At 40.6% G+C, this 18,255-nt stretch overlaps 2 protein-coding genes across 9 annotated transcripts in view; both read left to right on the top strand.

Annotated features, from left to right (window-relative positions):
* srgap2 (SLIT-ROBO Rho GTPase activating protein 2) overlaps positions 1-3,072 on the top strand; it is a 53,033-nt gene extending 49,961 nt beyond the window's left edge. For all 6 annotated transcript variants that reach the window (XM_005469360.4, XM_025907364.1, XM_005469363.4 and 3 more), the window contains exon 23: positions 91-3,072. In XM_005469360.4, the coding sequence (XP_005469417.1) occupies positions 91-621 (531 nt within the window). In that variant the 3' untranslated portion in view covers positions 622-3,072. The remainder of the gene's footprint in view (positions 1-90) is intronic.
* Positions 3,073-4,293: 1,221 nt separating this feature from the next.
* Positions 4,294-17,424, top strand: ikbke (inhibitor of nuclear factor kappa B kinase subunit epsilon). Of its 3 annotated transcripts, none has more exons than XM_003441369.5 (21): positions 4,294-4,507; positions 5,774-5,873; positions 6,111-6,248; positions 6,348-6,477; positions 6,555-6,736; positions 10,045-10,205; positions 10,357-10,467; positions 10,595-10,774; positions 11,650-11,846; positions 12,070-12,128; positions 12,238-12,329; positions 12,446-12,547; positions 12,997-13,054; positions 13,654-13,766; positions 13,855-13,931; positions 14,018-14,057; positions 14,162-14,263; positions 16,146-16,242; positions 16,441-16,532; positions 16,607-16,678; positions 16,768-17,424. In XM_003441369.5, the coding sequence occupies exons 2-21, from the start codon at positions 5,775-5,777 to the stop codon at positions 16,829-16,831; spliced, it is 2,166 nt and encodes a 721-aa protein (XP_003441417.1). In that variant the 5' UTR covers positions 4,294-4,507; position 5,774; the 3' UTR covers positions 16,832-17,424. The 3 variants fall into 3 exon arrangements, with proteins under 3 accessions (XP_003441417.1, XP_019214335.1, XP_019214336.1); XM_019358790.2 differs by lacking the exon at positions 4,294-4,507 and adding an exon at positions 4,544-4,732; XM_019358791.2 differs by lacking the exon at positions 4,294-4,507 and adding an exon at positions 4,544-4,760.
* The last annotated feature ends 831 nt before the right edge of the window (positions 17,425-18,255 follow it).

Here is an 18,255-nt window from a genome sequence, read left to right as displayed (position 1 = left end):
TTTCATTTCAGCTTCAAGTTTAAACATCTGGAACATTTCAGCTTTCTGTCTGTGTGTGTGTTTACTTTATGTCTGATTCCTGTGTTACAGGACACTGAAACAACCATAAATGAGTTCAGTAAGTTGGAAAGACAGAGCACCCCGAAACATACACACACCCCTGACGTGGTGCTGGACACCCTGGAGCAGCTGAAAAGCGGAGGAGGAGCTTCAGAGCCCTCTAGTCCACTCCACTCCCGTCTGTTGCGGGACAATGAGGGAGGCTCACACGCCCATCCACTCCAGCGCAGCGCCTCCTCAGCTAGCGACGTGCCCTCCTCCTTCCGCCCTGCTAAGAGCCAGCCACGGAGCCCCCTGCCCTCTGCCACGTCCCCCTCTTTGTCCACCTCTCACTCCTCATCCCTATCTTCCTTCAGAGAGTCGCGCCCACCAGCAACAAGGCCCAAGCCGGTGGTATTCCCAAAGGGTGGAGGAGGGAGCGGCAGTCCAGCAATGGGCTCCCCAACCTCCACTGTTCCCCCTACGCCTCCTCCTCCACCTGCAGGCCACACACACTCTCTCCCCCACACACCTCCACCTCCCCCTCCACCCCAGTCTAATGATAAATCTTGCCCTGCTTAAGCCCAAAATGGAAATCCTGATTCTTGCAAACTCTTAAGATTCTTACAGCTCTTCTGTCAGGTGCCAAAAGCACTTCACTTGTTACACATAGGACCCCTAACCCAATTCTCACATGTAGCATTCACTACTTGGAGTCCAGATGAGTTCCTTATGATGCCATGTTCAATTTAGTGTCAAGTTTTTAATCTGCCCTCTCCTGGCAGCTCTGCTTTACTACAGCTCAACTATCGCTGATAAAGCAAAAGACACTTCTTCTCTCTCTTTTTTTTTCTTCTTGCCACCACAGAGATTCCAGACTTTGCTGGATTTTCAAATCTTGTACAGGGGAGCAGGACTCAGGGTGGACTCGTACAGGCCCTGGAGCTTGCATACACTAGTTTGCGTTGTATGAAATTCCATTTGAGTGGGCGTGCAAGAGCGTTACTTGCCTTTTATACACAGATCTATGTGAGGAATAAAAAGCACTGTTTTTTTTATTTGTTTGTTTTTTGTATAGTAGACAGCGTTTTTATCTTTTTAATGACCCCGTGACTAGCAGACCAGGTTTCAGAGAACAGACTGTGAAATGCTAACCTCTAACTCACACACTGACCTGCTGCTTCAGAAGTGGAAAGCTGGAGTTAAAGGCAGACTTTTGGGATGATAACAAAAAAGAAAAAAAAGAAAGAAAACTGGTCCAAATACCTGTGCAAGTCATGTGATCGAGAGCTTTACTTTGTCTTCTTCCTTCAGTGTTCGATATGATTTGGAAATAGTCTTATTTTTTAATATTTTTTTTGTATTCGCACCACAACAGGAGCATAAAATAACATGGCCAACAATAATTTTAAGTCTACGTAAAGCAATACAAATGCTAAACCCTGGTAGTTTGTGGCATTATGTGCTGCTCGTCTCCTGCAGCTCGGTTTTGTGTGTAGGGGACCACTGAAAACCCAGCATTTTCCTGTAATGTTGGACTGTACATGCAAACCTACGTTTTCTTCAAACGTATGTGCGTGGCAGTGCTTTGTTTTGTGGCAGCTAAACCCCTTTCAGGTTTTCTTTGCATGCTGGGGGGCCGCTGACAGCAGCCACTGCAGCACCAGCTGTCCGAGTCCAACTCCAAACAAAGCTACATTTTGCTCCTTTTGACGACATCCTTCAAACATAGCCGTAAAAAAAAGGGTTTTGATTATTCTAACAGTGTGTATGTATATTTAATAATCACAATGATAACTGGAAGCATGGAGCTGAGAATCCTCCTGAGTGTGTTTATATAAAAGCACAACCAACCACCTCATCGAATACGTTCTTAAGCAAAGTTTGTTTATATTCTCGTTTGGGTCTATTTACTTTTTTTTTGTTGGGTTTTTTATCCTCAGAATTTGTAAATTGTGGAGTTTTGTAGCCACCTGGGTAAATGCACATGCGTGTTCCTGTGCGAGGCACGCATTGGCAGAGTATGTATGCACCTCACCCAGCCCTTGCCTAAGCAAAAATGGATGCCAACCAACAGCGACTGCCTGGAGACACACAGAAACTTCTCCGGTGTTTTGGAGTGCTGGCCGCCTAAGTGCTGAACAAATATGCACTGTATAAATGTCACCAGATAAAAAGCGTACAGGGATACTTAAAATGTCTTCGTTTGCCAGTTGTCTTCACCCAGATCCAAGAAAGAAAGCCTTTTCTTTGTAACTGTGTTGAACAAATGCTAAACTCACATTACCCAGCACATAGTGCACTCCTGGATGCTCTCTCTCTCCCAGGTAATGACTTGTTAGTGTTAAGGTTTATTTTTAATCACTGTATACTGATTGTGTGTTACCTGGTGTATTTGTGTTGCTCTTACCTCATCGTGAGAACTGGAGGGATTGTGCGCGTGTGCATGTGTGTTTGTGTGTGTGGTTGTGGTGCAGAAAACATTAAATCACATTGTCGGCACAAACACTCTCGCACATACACACCATGCATGTGGGTGGTTGGTGTGTTTTGTCCCAGTTGTGCTGTTCAAAGGGAACTGGGAGCCTCTTTTGATCTCAAATCAATCATCGTGCACTTGAACAACTTGGCTTGCATGTGGACTAACTGTGTGGGGATGATAATGTAGGCGTTGAATATTGTTACATATGCATTTTTGTGTCAGTTTGAAAATGGCAGAACTTAAAAACAAAACAAAACAAAAAAAAAGACTGTAATGTCAAATCTATTTATAGTTGTCTCTGTATTACTGGAGAATCCTGTGTTCAGATTTACTTTGTAAATACAATGTTGTACATTACAGAGGTACACTCTTTTTTTGGTACAATATTGTACAGTAATAGCAATAGTAGTTTAATCAAATAGGCCTTATATAATATTCCACGTGTAGTTCTTGTTGTAGATCTGTTTTTTTGTTTTTGTTTTTTTTTTAATAAACATTGCTTGCTATAAAGATTCTTGATTTGTTTGTAACAATAAATTGACAACATGAAACTTCCAGGAAGTCGTTCTTTAAAACGTTAATTCCAATTTTATGTCTGTCCACTGTTATTTGTTTATTACGTCTTACTATTGTGCATTAATGTGCGAAAGAACAAATATCCACGGCACAAAGATACAGCTGTAAGTCCAAAGGGGAGTTTCATCGATTTAATGTTAAGAAAGTTGGAAAATCCCTTCAAAAACCCTCAAAGAACTCTGCAAAGTGCCACACAGAAAGATGGATGAATGCATTATTATATCTTCAACATTAGAAAAGACGAAGAGTTGGTCAAATATGATGATTTTTTGTGGTCATTAAGAAAATAAAATGAACAATAAAGTTGTGTGTTGGATTTAAATATTTCAGACTAAAGTGAGAGCTGCACAGTGAGGTGGAATATAAATCTCTTTTAATAATGGCAGAAAAGAGGATACTGTCAGGTAGGGATGGGGGCGGGGGGTCAATGTAGCATTGTGTGGTGATATTATGTTTATACAGGGACACCAATTATCAATATTTTATTAAAGTATTGAAAAATATCATATTGCCATCAGTCTAAAAAGGTCCGAGAAGGACTGGATGGATTACGATGTAGTTACAATAACACAGTAATAAAAACGATTGCAAAATAAGTAGTTTCTTTATACCTGTTTAAATCCTGTTGACTACAGCATATTTTCCATTAGCAAATGCTTGACTCATCATTTATATCTCATTACTCCTCCTTAGTATGCCATTTATAAATCCAGATCTGATACTATTATGATTGTGATTAATGCTAGCAGTGATATAGTAGGAGTGACAGCTGTACATAGTTACAACATGTACAGCAGTGTAACAGTAACAGGTGGATAAACATAACACAAATGGCATGCTAAGGAGGAGTAATGAAAAACTTGTTAATAAAGTGCTAAAAACACGCAAACAGCAAAATTAAGCGGCCAGTTTTCATTTTAATCTAATTCTTTGGGAAAGTCAGTGGTGAAAGGAGCAAAATTGCACAAATAAATACATAGAGATACAAAAAGAGAGTTCATTGCCAAATACTCTTAAAACTATTGTATGGTTATGTAAGAGAGTAGCAATTTTTTTATTTTTTTTATTTATTTTTTGCTACAACTTCCCTCTAGCACAAACATATTCCCTACATATTGGCTCCAGGGTTTTCCAGCCCCAGTTTCTCTGATCTGATCTGCGTACTCTCACGGCAGTCACACTCACACAGGCGCAGAGGGAAACTACATTTCCGCCTTCATCTAAAGTCCGTCCCACAACGTGAAGTCCGCACTTCCTAAATCATAACACCGCAGCGCAATGCGGCCAGCTGCTGGCTCTGAACGAACCCTCCTGGATCCCCGTTACAAAAAGTGACCCCCGGCACACTGAGCCCGTCTCCAGCAGCAGCTCCTCTCCGCGTCTCACCTGTTCGGAAAGGAGCCCTTCCAGGTATGAAAGCTGCTTCTAACTGCGGAAGAAGTTTCACACGTAGGCGTATTTTGTTTTCAGACGAGCTGGATTTACCGTAACCCACAGGGCAGTTGGAGTTAGTAACCAACATCACCAGCAGTTATTTGTGGCGGCACGGCTGGGAAAAGCTGTTTTCTTGCTCCTGTCACGTTACCGTCAGGGCTAAATTAAAGCACGCCTGACGAGCAGCAGCACCGGGTCCAGGTGAGCTACGGCTACAGCTCTTACATCGGTTAGTAACGCGAGCCCTGCTAGACTAATTAAACACCTAGTTTCAAGTAGCTAACCGCGTATTAACGTCGTTTTAATAGAGACTTTGATGTAGAAGTTTAGTAAAAGGTAAAACACGGTGTTAGTGGTGATTGTCTACTGACAGAGCTTTAATTCATATAACACCTGCTTTTAATGGGAAAAATGGCTGCTGTGATCACATGAACTCAACTAGCCTTTTTAAAGCTAATAAAAAATTATAAATAAATGAATAAATGCAAATACTAGAGGTGGGCGGATCGAGTCAAAAATTGAAAGTATCGATACCAATGCCGGTATTGGTGTCAGATCGATACTGGCGTAATAGGATCGATACTTTTTTTCTATTCTCAGTTTGACATGTAGCCCACTGCATTGTGTTAAATGATTTATTTATTTTAGAAATATGAAAAACCCCTACCTCAAACATCAATCTATCCAACATTTTTCTTCCATTTAACCTTATTAGTGTCTCGGGTGTGGGTTGGAGCCTGTCATGCAGTATGAAAGATGTCTGAACCTTGTTGTGTTGACTGTCACATTGATTTTATTTATAGCCTACAGCACATTTTAATTAATAAAAGACGACCAAAAGTGCTTTACAGACAGGCACATTTACATTTCAGGCCTCCCCCCCCAAAAAAAACCCAGTTTCACAATAAATGAAAAGCCGAAAGGTTTTGTTTTATCAACTAATTATTGTAGAAAGTAAAAACCACCATGATTTAGTGACACACTGCTGTACCCCAGGTAAAGTACCTTTACAAGTCAAAAGTATCTATACTGGTAATGCTGGCCCTGCATTACTTGGTATCAGATCAACACCAGAATTTGCAGTATGGCAATGCACTGACAAATACTACAACAGCTGGCCGTACGGTTATCCGATACTAACCTTATTATTTCAGCATTTGTTTGTTTTATGATTGAATAACCTTGTTTCTGTCTCCCAAGGCTTTTCTAATAATAGTAACCCTCCCTTCTCATTTCTTCCAGTATGTCGGGTATGACAGCCAGTACAATAAGCTACCTGTGGTCTTTAGACGATGTCCTCGGGCAGGGGGCTACTGCCAGCGTCTACAAAGCACGCCATAAGGTAACCACAGGATGGTTTTATCATCTCATCGTACTCACAGGAAAAGTCATTCACATCAGTGCTGCCGTCATTATTGAAATTTCAGCCTGCTTTTTTTCTTCTTCTTCTTCTTTTGCTCAGAGCAATACCAGGATGTACGATAAGAAAAGCTGTGGTTTCAGAGATGCTGTTGATTGCTGACACATTTACGCAATGCTGTGATGTATCTGTGATGCAAATGTGCATGCGTGTTTGCAGAGGTCGGGTGAACTGGTGGCCGTCAAGGTGTTTAACATAATGAGCTACAACCGCCCCCACGAGGTCCAGATGAGGGAGTTCGAGATGCTCCGGAAGCTCAATCACAGCAATATTATCAAGCTATTCACCGTGGAAGAGGTAAGAATACAAAAAGATATCTATATTTAAAAAAAAAAAAGAAAAATATTAGCAACATGTAAAAGAAGCACACCTCACGGTTAATCCCTCACCTTTCAGCTGCCCTCTAAACAAAAGGTGCTGGTGATGGAGTATTGTTCAGGAGGGAGTCTCCTAAGCCTGCTCGAGGAGCCGGAAAACGCCTTTGGTCTCGCTGAAACAGAGTTCCTCACAGTATTGCAGTGTATAGGTGGGTGTGTATATGTGGTATCGGTCTGTAATTTTATGCACCTGTTTCTGAAACTTTCCAAACTCTGTTCTCTTCAGTGCAAGGTATGAATCACCTGCGGGAAAATGGAGTGGTGCACCGGGACATTAAGCCAGGGAACATCATGCGGCAAGTTGGGGAGGACGGCAGGTCTGTTTACAAGCTGACAGACTTTGGAGCAGCAAGAGAGCTCGAAGATGACGAGAAGTTTGTCTCCATTTATGGAACCGAAGAGTATCTGGTAAGATAGCGGACTCACTGAGCATACCTCTGCCAGGTTTCCTGAATACTTTGGGGATCTTCGAATAAGTGAAGACTGATTACAGTTTATTATGTTTTTAGTGCTGATTTGCTTGTGATAGGAGTATTAGCAGGGCTCTAGAGTGCGACCAATTGGGTCACACATGCGACCTAATTTCTCAATGGTGCGACTAAAAAAAATCCTAGGTTGCACCGATGCTGTGTCTTTAATAAAACCTCTGTAACTTTGCTCTGCTTCACTTCAGCAGCATTAGGTAATGTTTACATGCTGATTCATGGTTTTCTTCCGTTTTTGATCTACTGCAGAATTTTTTTAAGGTTATCTGCTATAAAAAGCCAGGCCAGGAAAATCTCCTTCATGTTTTTCTGTGTTTTATCCTCAGTTACTTTGACAGAAAGGCATCTGCTGTGATGCTTACACCTCTGATGAAGTCTCACAAGTGTCAGTACTGATAAATGATCAGAAGTATAATATTTCTGACTGTCTGAGTCAAAATTGAATCTTGTGAATTGTGAATCGGAATTGATTATTGAAATCAGTGACGATACCCAGCCCTAGTGAGTAACCTAGGCCCGACAGAGGTGGATGTAGCTGTGGGTAATGAGAAAAGATGAAAAGAACGATTGATAACTTTTTCGTTAAGTTCAGGCCTGATCCGCCTGAAATTCATAGCCAGTGCTCTGACACGGAGCCATCGACCTCTCAGTTTATGTCAAACACTGGTCCGGAGACAGCATCAGATACGATCGACTCCGAGCCAGAGCCCATTGAAAGTAAAAGGGGGAAAGTGTATACAATAGAAGAGAGTGGCTTGACCAGTTTCCCTGGCTAAGATACAGTAAAGCTGATAGCATGATGCACTGCATTTACTGTCGTTAGTGTGGAAGGACCATGGCCGGCAATACTGTAGTTGTGACTGGTGCTAATATGTTTCGAACTGAAATGCTGAGAAAGCACAGTGTACCCAGAAACGCATTATATGCTGCGATAAATGCACTGCCCAAGTGTCCCCTCTCCCCACTGCCTTTCAGCGGCAGGCAGCAGGAAACAGGTCGTCAGAGGAGGCCGAGGGCATGATTAAGTTTAACATTGCCTACAATATTGCCAAAGAGTGGCAAAGTGCCAAAGCACTTTAAGCACAAGGACTTTTTCAGTAACTTATCTTTCTTGTAGAACTGTGCTCCAAATAAAGAACTTTGTGCTGACAAGATTGTTAGTTAATCTTTTACAAGTCAATATTGTCTGTATGGGCAGCAATTTAAAAAAAAAAAAAAAAAAAAAAAAAAAAGCGAACATGTAAAACTGCAGACTAAGGAAAAAAGTTAGGCACACCAGTGCAACCGTGGCAAAAAGTTAGTCTAGAGCCCTGATTAGCTAGTGCTAACTGAATGCTCAGACAACATGATTGGTCAGTTGCGGTGGTGGTTGCCGACCGACACTGTTATGATGATGTAGGAACAACACCAACGCTGGGATATCAGCAGATGTACATTTGGACAGCAAACAGAGGAGTTTTTAGCCACTGCACACGTGCTGCCGTGCAGTCCTTCAAAATCCTACTGGACTTAGACCTCCTAGGAGTCAATCGAATGCTGATTCACTGATGAGTGGACCAGAATAGAAAAGGTATAATGTGAAAAAAAAAAAATAATCAAAGATTTTAAAAAAATACAGCAGGAAAAGCATAGACAATAGCTGTAGTGGATACTTTCCATTGTTTTTGTCTGAGGGACGAACAACAGGACAGGGAAGAGTAGCCCACAGACTGACTGGAATACATGTTTTTTACACTGATTCTATCGACAGCAAGCGCTCTCTGCAGGTCCACTATCCTGGCTAAAGAATAAAACAAGCATTAGATGCAAAACATCCCCAGTTTGAGACCAGGAGGAGACACAAACCCAGCCTCAAGGGGTCAAAAATAAGTGATCAAGCCTGGACAAAGCGACAAAAAGTTTCTTAGAGAAAACGTTGTGTTGCAGTATCTTTATATAAAAACCTTGTATGCATCAGATTTAATAAAACAGGACATTAAAGAAGTCTCTGTATCTTCTCACCATATTTCACTTAAATCTTTGAAGTAATTTAAATATCAAGGTGGCCTTGACATGGTCCGTTGCATTTATGCTCCATTTGCACTACAGTAAAAAACATTTATCATGATGAGTTTTTCCAGCAGAAAATCTTTTTACTGGCTTACTGTAGGGACAGTGGTGAAAGAGTGCATTCATTCCCATCTAAAGACTGGGGTCATTAAAAAGTATAGAACATAACATGTTCACAAGGAGTGTTGATTTTAAAGTAAAAGCTTTAAATCGATACACTTTCATATTGCAATAATTAAAATGCTTCCTTCAGCACTCGGGACTGGGCATGCAGCCTTGTCCCCACTAAATTATTTTGCTTTTCCCAATTTCCCCAATGGAACATCTTACCTTGTAAACTCTGATCTGAATCTCTGTGTTTTGTTAGATTAGGTTGAGACCAACACCTCTGCGAGTGATTTAACCTGAGGTTGATGTGAAGATGTTTTGTTACCAGGGTCTGGTTTCACAGCAAAGTGGACAGTATCCAAGTGACATTTAAATGACAATCTTCAGGAGCCCAAATTTGAATATTTAAAGGCAGCCTACATGATCAGGACTAGGTAGCCATCTAGTGGTCAAATTTATTAGTTATAACAACCATTCCTAAAATCAAAAGTGCTGCAGCCCACTTAAAAAGCAGAAAATTTCATGGGGCTCATCCAGTCTTAAATCTTCACTTACTAATCAAAATACAAGTGATATATTTTCTTGAATATTTTATCAGAAAAACATAAAAAACACAGGCTGTTGGCTATAAATTTCAAATGCTACCCAGTCATACGCAGTGTATTAAGGCCAAAGTGTGACCCACCTGCCACTGGCACACAAACTTCAATACAAGAGCAGTGACTTTAGGCCATAGTCATGAGTAATATCACAAACTCACAAGCTTTTATCACCAGTTATAATTCACTCTTTATATAAATAAATATATTTATATAAATATGTAACAGTACATGCATCTGAGGAATTTCAAACTGACCTTCTGTCGCTACTGCGGCCCATCTGTGGTACCTTTGCACCCCACCAGGGGCCCCAGCCGATACTTTGGAAATCACTGAGTTATCAGAACAAAAGGTGAACTATGTAGACTTGACTGATACACAGCGCTGGATAGAAATGGCGCACTGTGGCTCACTATGAAGGTGCTTTGACTGTGTTTTCTCTTCTTCATGTGTGTGTCTGTTTGTGTGCGTGTAGCACCCGGACATGTATGAGCGTGCGGTGCTACGTAAGCCTCATCATAAATCTTACGGGGTGAGTGTCGACCTGTGGAGCATTGGTGTGACCTTATACCACGCTGCCACTGGGAGTCTTCCCTTCACACCATATGAAGGACCACGAAGGAACAAGCCCATTATGTAAGTTAATACATTAGAGTTCTTAAAGCCCCTGACTGAAACCACAGCTAACATCCGTACATGTGCCAGCCTTGATCTATATCAGTAACTGTGCCTTAGGACATATATGTATGTATTTCCTCTGACCCATTTGGGGGTTTTTGTTTTGTAGGTTCAAAATAACCACAGAGAAACCTATGGGGGCGATAGCTGGAATACAACGGGCAGAGGGCGGACCTATAGAGTGGAGCTATCACCTACCTCACAGCTGCCAGCTGTCACAGTATGCCACCTAATAAAAACAACTGAATCCTATTTATACACACGATTCCTTGTCACCATCAAACCCTCATGTTTTTTTTGTCTCTCTTTGTTCCCTTTCCTTGCTCTCTCTGTCTCTGTGGCTGTAGGGGTCTAAGGGTGCAGCTGGTTCCAGTACTAGCAGGTATAATGGAGGCTGACCAGGAAAAGTGTTGGTGCTTTGACCAGTTCTTCACAGCCACCACAGATATATTGCAGCGGCAAGCAGTTCACCTCTTTTCTCTGCAGCAGACCATGGCACATTGTATCTACATACACCACTACAACACGTATGTCTGCAGAGGCCTTTATGGGTGGCCCTTTTTTTTCTTTGGCTGTTTTTGTTTATTAAAAAATGTAGCGCAAGCTCAGTATCTTGATGAGAGGCTGCATTTGTTACTGACAATGACGTGAAACCATTTTGTTTTCTGGAATTTATACAAGAAATATGCAGCAGCAGAACTTGCAGAATAATGAGGTGTAATATGTGTAATAGTTTTAAAGTGGTAATGCCAGTAAAGTCTGTGCTGAGCTGTGGATTATATCTGTAATCTCAAATTGCTTTTTTAAAGCCTTTCACTCTCAGTTAATTGAATCTGCGCAGTAGAACTCAGAGCGTTTAAGGACAGAGCAGATTTGTATGTTACGTTTGTAATTTGAGGATGGTGATTTTTATGCAAACAAAACTGTAAGGCATTGTTGCTGCTATTTCCTCATCTTTTTTAACCCAACGTTTCCTGTTTTTTGTCTCTCCCGGCACTGAAAAAAAGACAAAAAGCTAAAAAAAAATACTATTAACAATTATTTTACATTTATCTTTGTATAAAAATATGTCTGCAACTCAGCTTTATGGTAATCTGACCATTATTATTTTGTCATTGTTTATGAAGCGAACTAAAGGTTTAAAAGACTTACTTACACATGTAATCACTTAGATTTAATACACTTTATTTGTGGGGATTTGGACATTAATAAGAAAAACACCAATGACAAATCAAAAAGGTATTCAAACCCTCCAAAACCAGAAGAAAACTGTGTGACAAAAAAAAAAGAAGTTAACTAAATAAGCTTCACTCCAAACAGCAGCGACCAGGCAAACTTGCTCCCTAAATTTAAAAATGTGTCTGACAAAATAAAAATAAAATCTGTCCCTCTTCTCAACCAGAGTATCAATCTTCTTCGAAGAGGTGGCGTCTCAGACAGGTATAGGGGTACAGCAACAACATCTCATGTACCTCGGACATGACCTGCTCTTGGAGGGCAGCATGAAGGTGGTCAATCTTCCACGAACTTCACCTTCTCAGCCCCTCCTTCTGCTCACCTATGCATCTGAAGCAAACACCAGCCTGTCATTCAGAGAACGTAAGACCGAGACTTGCATAACTGAAATATGTATGTGTTAAGTTTTGAGGAAAAGAAGGTGTCGGTTTCTGTCTCAACAGAAATATTTTAGCTGGTTTAATAACATAGCAATCACACTAGAAATATGTGAGCATGCACTTGTTGTCACACAGTTGCACAGACATGATTACACATTTTCATGAATTATATATTTTTTGCGATGTATTTCTTTTGTCCTCTGCAGCAGAGAGTCCCGTCATCCCGGCCAGGTTTGACGTCATGGCAGATTACAATTTCTCCAAGGTAAATGCTCCCTGTTATTAGTTTAAAATATTATTTAATATATTATTTTATATACTAAACACTTTTCATATCCGCCTTCTTTTTCCCTCTGATCCCCTTTTATTTTTAGATTGTAGTAGGTGTAGTCCACCAGTATCTGAGGATAGTGAAGCTGCTCCACAGGCACCGGGAGTTGCTGCTGCAGGGATATTACAGCTACATGTGAGACACAAACACAGATAAAAATGATTTGTTAGTCTTCTTGGAATTCTGTGCCTCCGGGGTGTTTTTTCCCTTCGGTTTATGTTCTGTGTTTTCCTATTTTTCTTGTTTCTTAGAATGAAATTGCGCAACGAGTGCAGAGAAGCCTTGCACAGTATTGCCATGGTCACCATTAGACTGCAGTCCTGCCTCAATGCAGAACACACGATTCGCACGCTGTAAGTTTGTCTGCACACTTTTTAACCCTAAGCTGTAAAAGGCTGAAGAGATATTATTGTTGTAGCAAGTTTTCTGGAAATCTTGTGAATGTGATAACTCACGAAGGAAGTCACCTGGGATTTTCAAATGAATACATACAGTGTATCTACTAGAAGGCTGAAGGGTAGCACTGGCACCCATAAGTGTTTTTAGAATAAGCACAGAAAATTAATTCTGTAAAAGTGCACTCGAGATGGTAAAGTGCACTTTTACACGAATTTGTTTGCAATAATTCAGGCATACTTGTTACCTGAAGTAGATGGTTTTTTGTTTTTTTTTATCTTGACAAACGAGTCTAGATCTTGTGTAAACGTAGACACAAAACATTTCTGATGTTCCTGATACTGTAATAATGCCATCTCGAACCTATAACCTTCCTTTCTCCTCTAATATCTGCTACATTTCTTAGAGGCCCTTACTCTTCAGAAAATCAAGGCTCAGCTGCTAATGGTCAAAGGTTGCGGCAGGTGAGTACCAAGAGCAAAAAACAGAGACGAGTTCGACTGATGCAGTTATACAGGTCCCAATTAAAACTGTACAATTAAAACTTGAATTACGTCTTGTCTTTGTGAAGGTTTAATATTTTTTGCTGGCACTGTAGTAGTGGTACTGGATGCTGCAGTTTGTGGTGCACCTGATTTACATGCTGTTATTCTAAAAACATCATAGAGGGAAAGCAGATATAATCATCCTGCTTTTTATGCTACCTATTGGTAAATATTAACACTGATTGTGTGTCTTTGAGAGGGATATTTAGTTGCTACTAGAATTATAAGGTACTAAATTTTAGAGGATGCTAAATTTAGGTTTATTATGAATTTATACATAAACGGGCACATTGCCTTAGTGTTATAGTAAGATTTAAACCTGGTATGCAAACAAGTTAGAGTTCCCCCACAGTTGACTGAAATTCAATATCACGAGAGACAGGCAGACAGCATAGCTTATATTTGATGCATCTCATATTGAATCCCCTAAATGCGAGAGCTTGAATCTCAACTGATTGCACAGATTTGTGCTTTGTTGATGTATTGGGTGTAAGAATCTGAGATGCTCGTCTCCTCAGGTTCATCAACACCTACCTGTGTACAGCGCTGGTATCCAAGAGTTTCAGAACCGACTAGATCAACTGCAGATAGAACAGGCCAAGTTGGCAGAGACTCTGGCCAATGATAAGAGGTACTATCGGGGGCAGGGATTCAAAACTGCAGGATGGACAATTGGTTTTATTATAAGTGTTTATTAGAACTAATTTCTTTTCTTATAGCTGCCAGAAGATAGAAATGCTGCTACAGAAGATAACTGCAATTCATCAGCATTATCGTAAAGACAGGCTGACCGGCAGTATGCATAACTTCTCTATAGATACTATAAATTTCTTGTTTGTGTTTCATATTGTTCATCTGACAGATTTCTTCTTTTTCCCACAGAGCTAGCATACAATGATGAGCAAATCCACAAGTTTGAGAAGTGAGTGCGTGTGTGTCATTATGGATTTGTGTTCGCACAGCTGTGCCCCAGCCTGTGAAGTACCTGCGCTGTCGTGTAATCTGTTTGTCATTCTTCCTTGACAGAATCCACCTGTCAAGCCACATTAAGCGAGTGAAATCTCTGTTCAGAGAAGACTGCGTGCAGAAATACAAAGAGGTTTTAGTCTCAGCAAAAACATGGAACAGGTCAGAGCAAGCTACTCTTTCATTAAAATAACCTTTACAGTCATTCAAACAGTTGATCAGAGCTGATATTGTATGTTATTGATTAACCCTGGTCATCATCACTGTATGTTTGTGTAACATGGAATAAATAGAGTAGAAACATTTTAATTTAAAATACAGGTTAAAAACATATATGGTATAAAACATGGGTGGAGCCACGCAGCTTGTGAAGCCTCAAACTGAGAGTTTTTGCCACCTTGAGCAGACAAACGATTGTGATTGACAAGTCATTATCCAGTGAATACATGGTGGCTTATCCTTCTTTTTGGCTCAAGTAATGACCATAATAAGGCTGGGTGGTTCGCTCCCTACTCCAAATCGTCCTCCTTTGGACGATAGCATCACCAGCAGCAAGCAAAGATGTTATCCACCCTCTATAATACACAATATGTGTTCCAAACACACACAAAGAAAAAAAAATTCTTACTTCCACCATGAAGAAAGACATCTGCAATTTGTTGCTGGATTTCAGCTGAATCCAGTGAAATTTTCTTCAGGTTTATTTATATGGCTCCAAATCACAACAAGAGTTGCCTCAAGGCACTTAATATTTTAAGGTTAAAAAACTACAATAACACAGAGAAAACACCAACAAACAGAAAACTCCCAATGAGAAAGTATTTGGCGACAGTGGGAAGGAAGAACTCCTTTTTAACAGGAAAAAAAGCCTCCTGAAGTACCAGGCTCTGGGAAGGGTAGCCATCTGCCGGCTGGGGGTGAGGGAAGGAAATCTGTGGAAGAGAGCCACAGATTAATAATAATTAATGATTACATCAGAGTGCTGTTTAAACACATGGACAGGGAAAAAGGTGAGTTTTTCATAGGAGGCTCCGAGCAGCCTAGGCATATTGCAGCGTGACTAAGGGAGAATTCAGGGTCCTACCTATAATTTTTATCAAAAAGGAAGGTTTTAAGACTAATCTTAAGGTTTGACTTCTCTGAGGTCTTCCTCTTTTTCCCGTGCCTGGCAGTTCCATATTCTACATCCTTTATCCAATATATCCACTGTTCCTCCTCTGCACATGTACAAACCATCTCAGCCTTTCCTCTCTGACTTTGACTCCACGCTGCTCAACTTGAGATGCCCCTCTTATTTACTCATTTCTGCACACACAGACACATGAACAAACAATTGGCAAGAATGGAAGGTAAAAACTCTCTTTTAACAGGAAGAAACCAACAGTAGAACCCAGCTCAGGAAGGGGCGGGCTACCCCAATAAACTCCCTGTTAAAGCATTAAAAACAGGCATTTAAAATAAGCATTTGACATTCCCATATCAAACATTTATAATTTTGTCAGTAATGCTTTTTTTTAATTATCGTTCATCATCGTTATAAAGTGACTGGACAATAAAAATGCAAAAAAACACCACCACGATTGTTTATCTATAAGCATTTCTGTCATTTGGCAGCACTGTCTGTCAGTGGGTATCCAATCTCCGTGGAAAATTACTTGATGCTTGAGCAACTAAAACAGGAACAGGATAGCATTTTTGTTTACTCGTGTGGCCAGCGATAGCTTTCCCATGGCAGGTAGTGGAATAACTGGAGCAACAGGAAACTCTGGCTTAGGAAAAGAAGGTGAAGGAGTGCGAGGCCCAAAGGACACAAGGGTGAACAACATTTTTGGCATTCACTTGATGGTTAAAAATTTGAAGGAAAAGTTATTTCCATGAGGTCGTTGAGCCTTTAACCCTGCCTAGTTACCAGCCTAATGATGGTGTTTAATAACTGAAAGCAGGGTGGTCTTTCCAAGAATGGTGCAGGATGGTGGGTGTGGGTCTGAAAACCTGTCTGTTACCACTTCAGTTTACTCAAGTGTGCTTCTACATTTGTTTGCAGCCTTATGCTGGAGATGCAGACCCGACTGCAGGACTTCAGTTCTTTCTCTGCAGGCTTAATGGCAGACTTAGAGATGAGTGAGCAGTGCCAGAATAAGGTCAGTATCCCTCTTTTCATGCCTAGGAGACACAGTCTTGACAATTCCTGTCATGACTGTGTTTGCATACCTTATGCATAAACATGGAGTCTGACATGCATTTTTCCTCTGCTGCCTTTTTGTTTGTGCTCACTAGTTATTGTATTAGTGATGTCACGCATGTCAGTGACTATGTCATGTGTCATTTGTCGTCCTCAGGTTATGGACAGAATCCTTTACACTCTGCAGTCCAAAAGACCAGAACAACAGCCAGCAGTCATACCCAAAGACAATGACCAGATGGTCTCCAGGTGTGTGTGTGTGTGTGTCTGTAAAATTAAGACATTTCCCGACTGCCATTGCAGTATTTCTTTCTTTTTTGTAGGATGCACCATTTGAAGGAGGAAATGGAGATTCTGGTGAGAGAGCTACAGTGTAACAACGGTATTATAGAGAGGTCAGTGGTGTGACCACCTTATTGGTAATAAATCTCATCTGTCAAAGCACATGCAGCATGATGCTGATGGTATTTCTGTGGTCCTATAGCCTGGGAGCCGTGAACTCTCCTGCAGCTCTGGAGCCGACTTTGGACAGACCTTCTACACTGTGACACAAGAGCACTGTCTCTGGACCTTGCCTCTGAAAGGCGCACACACTCTCTCTCTGAAAATCACCTCATTTTAAGTACCATTAATGAATGTACTGGCCTTTCAAGGACCATCTACAGTGTTTGTTTTTATCTGCTTCCTCTTCCTTTAACAATCAATGAAATGTCTTTATCAATTTAGAAATAAGATAAGCATAAAGAGAAAGGAGGATAGGCTTCAGATCTGTGTGTGTGTGTGTGTGTGTGTGTGTGTGTGTGTGTGTGCGCTGCTGAGTATAGCAGTAATAAAATCAATAAAATCTTCATTAATGCCTTAAGTGTTATTGTATTTGTAATAGGCTGCCATTGAGATAGACAGCCAGGAGAGAATGAATGCAAAGTCAGCTCTTACTGTTTTTTGTGGTCCTTTGTTTCACAGAAGAGGAAGAGTAGGCTCTGGAGAACCTTGAATAGTGTATTTATTCAGACAGAGTGTGTACTAGTATGCAGGTTTTGATTATATTTGGGATATAAAAACATTATAACATTATAAAAAACAGTATAAGATGTTTCTGTACAAATCTGCTCATAAACAGGATAATGGTTGTGCATGTAGACTCTGTATTTCTTTGTCTGTGATCATTGATGATTCCACTTGATGATGAATTTGCTGCATTTCATCTTTTTAACCCACATTTGTTTCTGTTCCTGTTGGTTTTTAAGTGGAATGATAAAATAATTCTGTCTGTTTCATCATGGGAATCCCTGTAAAAGAGAAGCACGACCATGGGGAACTCAGGACTCACCACAGTGTCTTCTTTTTCTTTACAGAAGGGCATTAAAGCTAACACTTCGATAACAGCTGACCAAAATGACATTATAAAGTGACATTAGCCACTGTGGTGCATGCTGGGGAAATCCCAGCTTTGTTATTTGTTGATCATGAAAGGTGGTATTTAGGGGGAAATACTTGCTGTTTTTTCAACCTATTTATTTATTTGACTGTTTTGTAGTCTTTAAAAATAATTCAGTCAGAGACAGATTTCAGACAGAAAAGTGGATGAAACCCTTTCCTGGCCCATAATGTCAGGTTATGGCGGGTGTGAACGAATATCGTTGCTCTTAAACACCAAAAAACCCTGAAGTGAAAACATAAAACAAGTGTGAGAAATTGAAAATGAAAGAAAGTGTGTGGGCAGGGCGTGGGCGTCCTCGTGGACTTTCTCAGATCAGTTGGGGGCGATGAGCTCAGCTGCCTCTGTGGTTATTTTTTCAGCTCATATGACGTGTTTCTGGCAAATTGGAAAACTTTACTGTTTTGAGCCCACACAAACAAGTGTGATAGACAGACTGATATTTTACATTGAGACAAAATTCACCATACTGTCAGTCCAGACTGAGGCCTACAAATCAGATTCATCAAATGTGTGTTTTTTACACCTCCCAGT

This window comes from Oreochromis niloticus, linkage group LG5 (genome assembly GCF_001858045.2).
Source record: "Oreochromis niloticus isolate F11D_XX linkage group LG5, O_niloticus_UMD_NMBU, whole genome shotgun sequence".
Lineage (NCBI taxonomy): Eukaryota > Metazoa > Chordata > Actinopteri > Cichliformes > Cichlidae > Oreochromis > Oreochromis niloticus.
Note: the sequence above shows the minus strand (reverse complement) of the source record. Positions and strands in the feature narration are given on the sequence as shown.

Coding starts and splice junctions, on each gene's coding strand:
- ikbke (XM_003441369.5), top strand. CDS start 5,775: ATGTCGGGTATGACAGCCAGTACAATAAGCTACCTGTGGTCTTTAGAC. Junction 6,737..10,044: donor ATGGAACCGAAGAGTATCTG/GTAAGATAGCGG, acceptor GTGTGCGTGTAG/CACCCGGACATGTATGAGCG. Junction 16,679..16,767: donor AACAACGGTATTATAGAGAG/GTCAGTGGTGTG, acceptor GTGGTCCTATAG/CCTGGGAGCCGTGAACTCTC.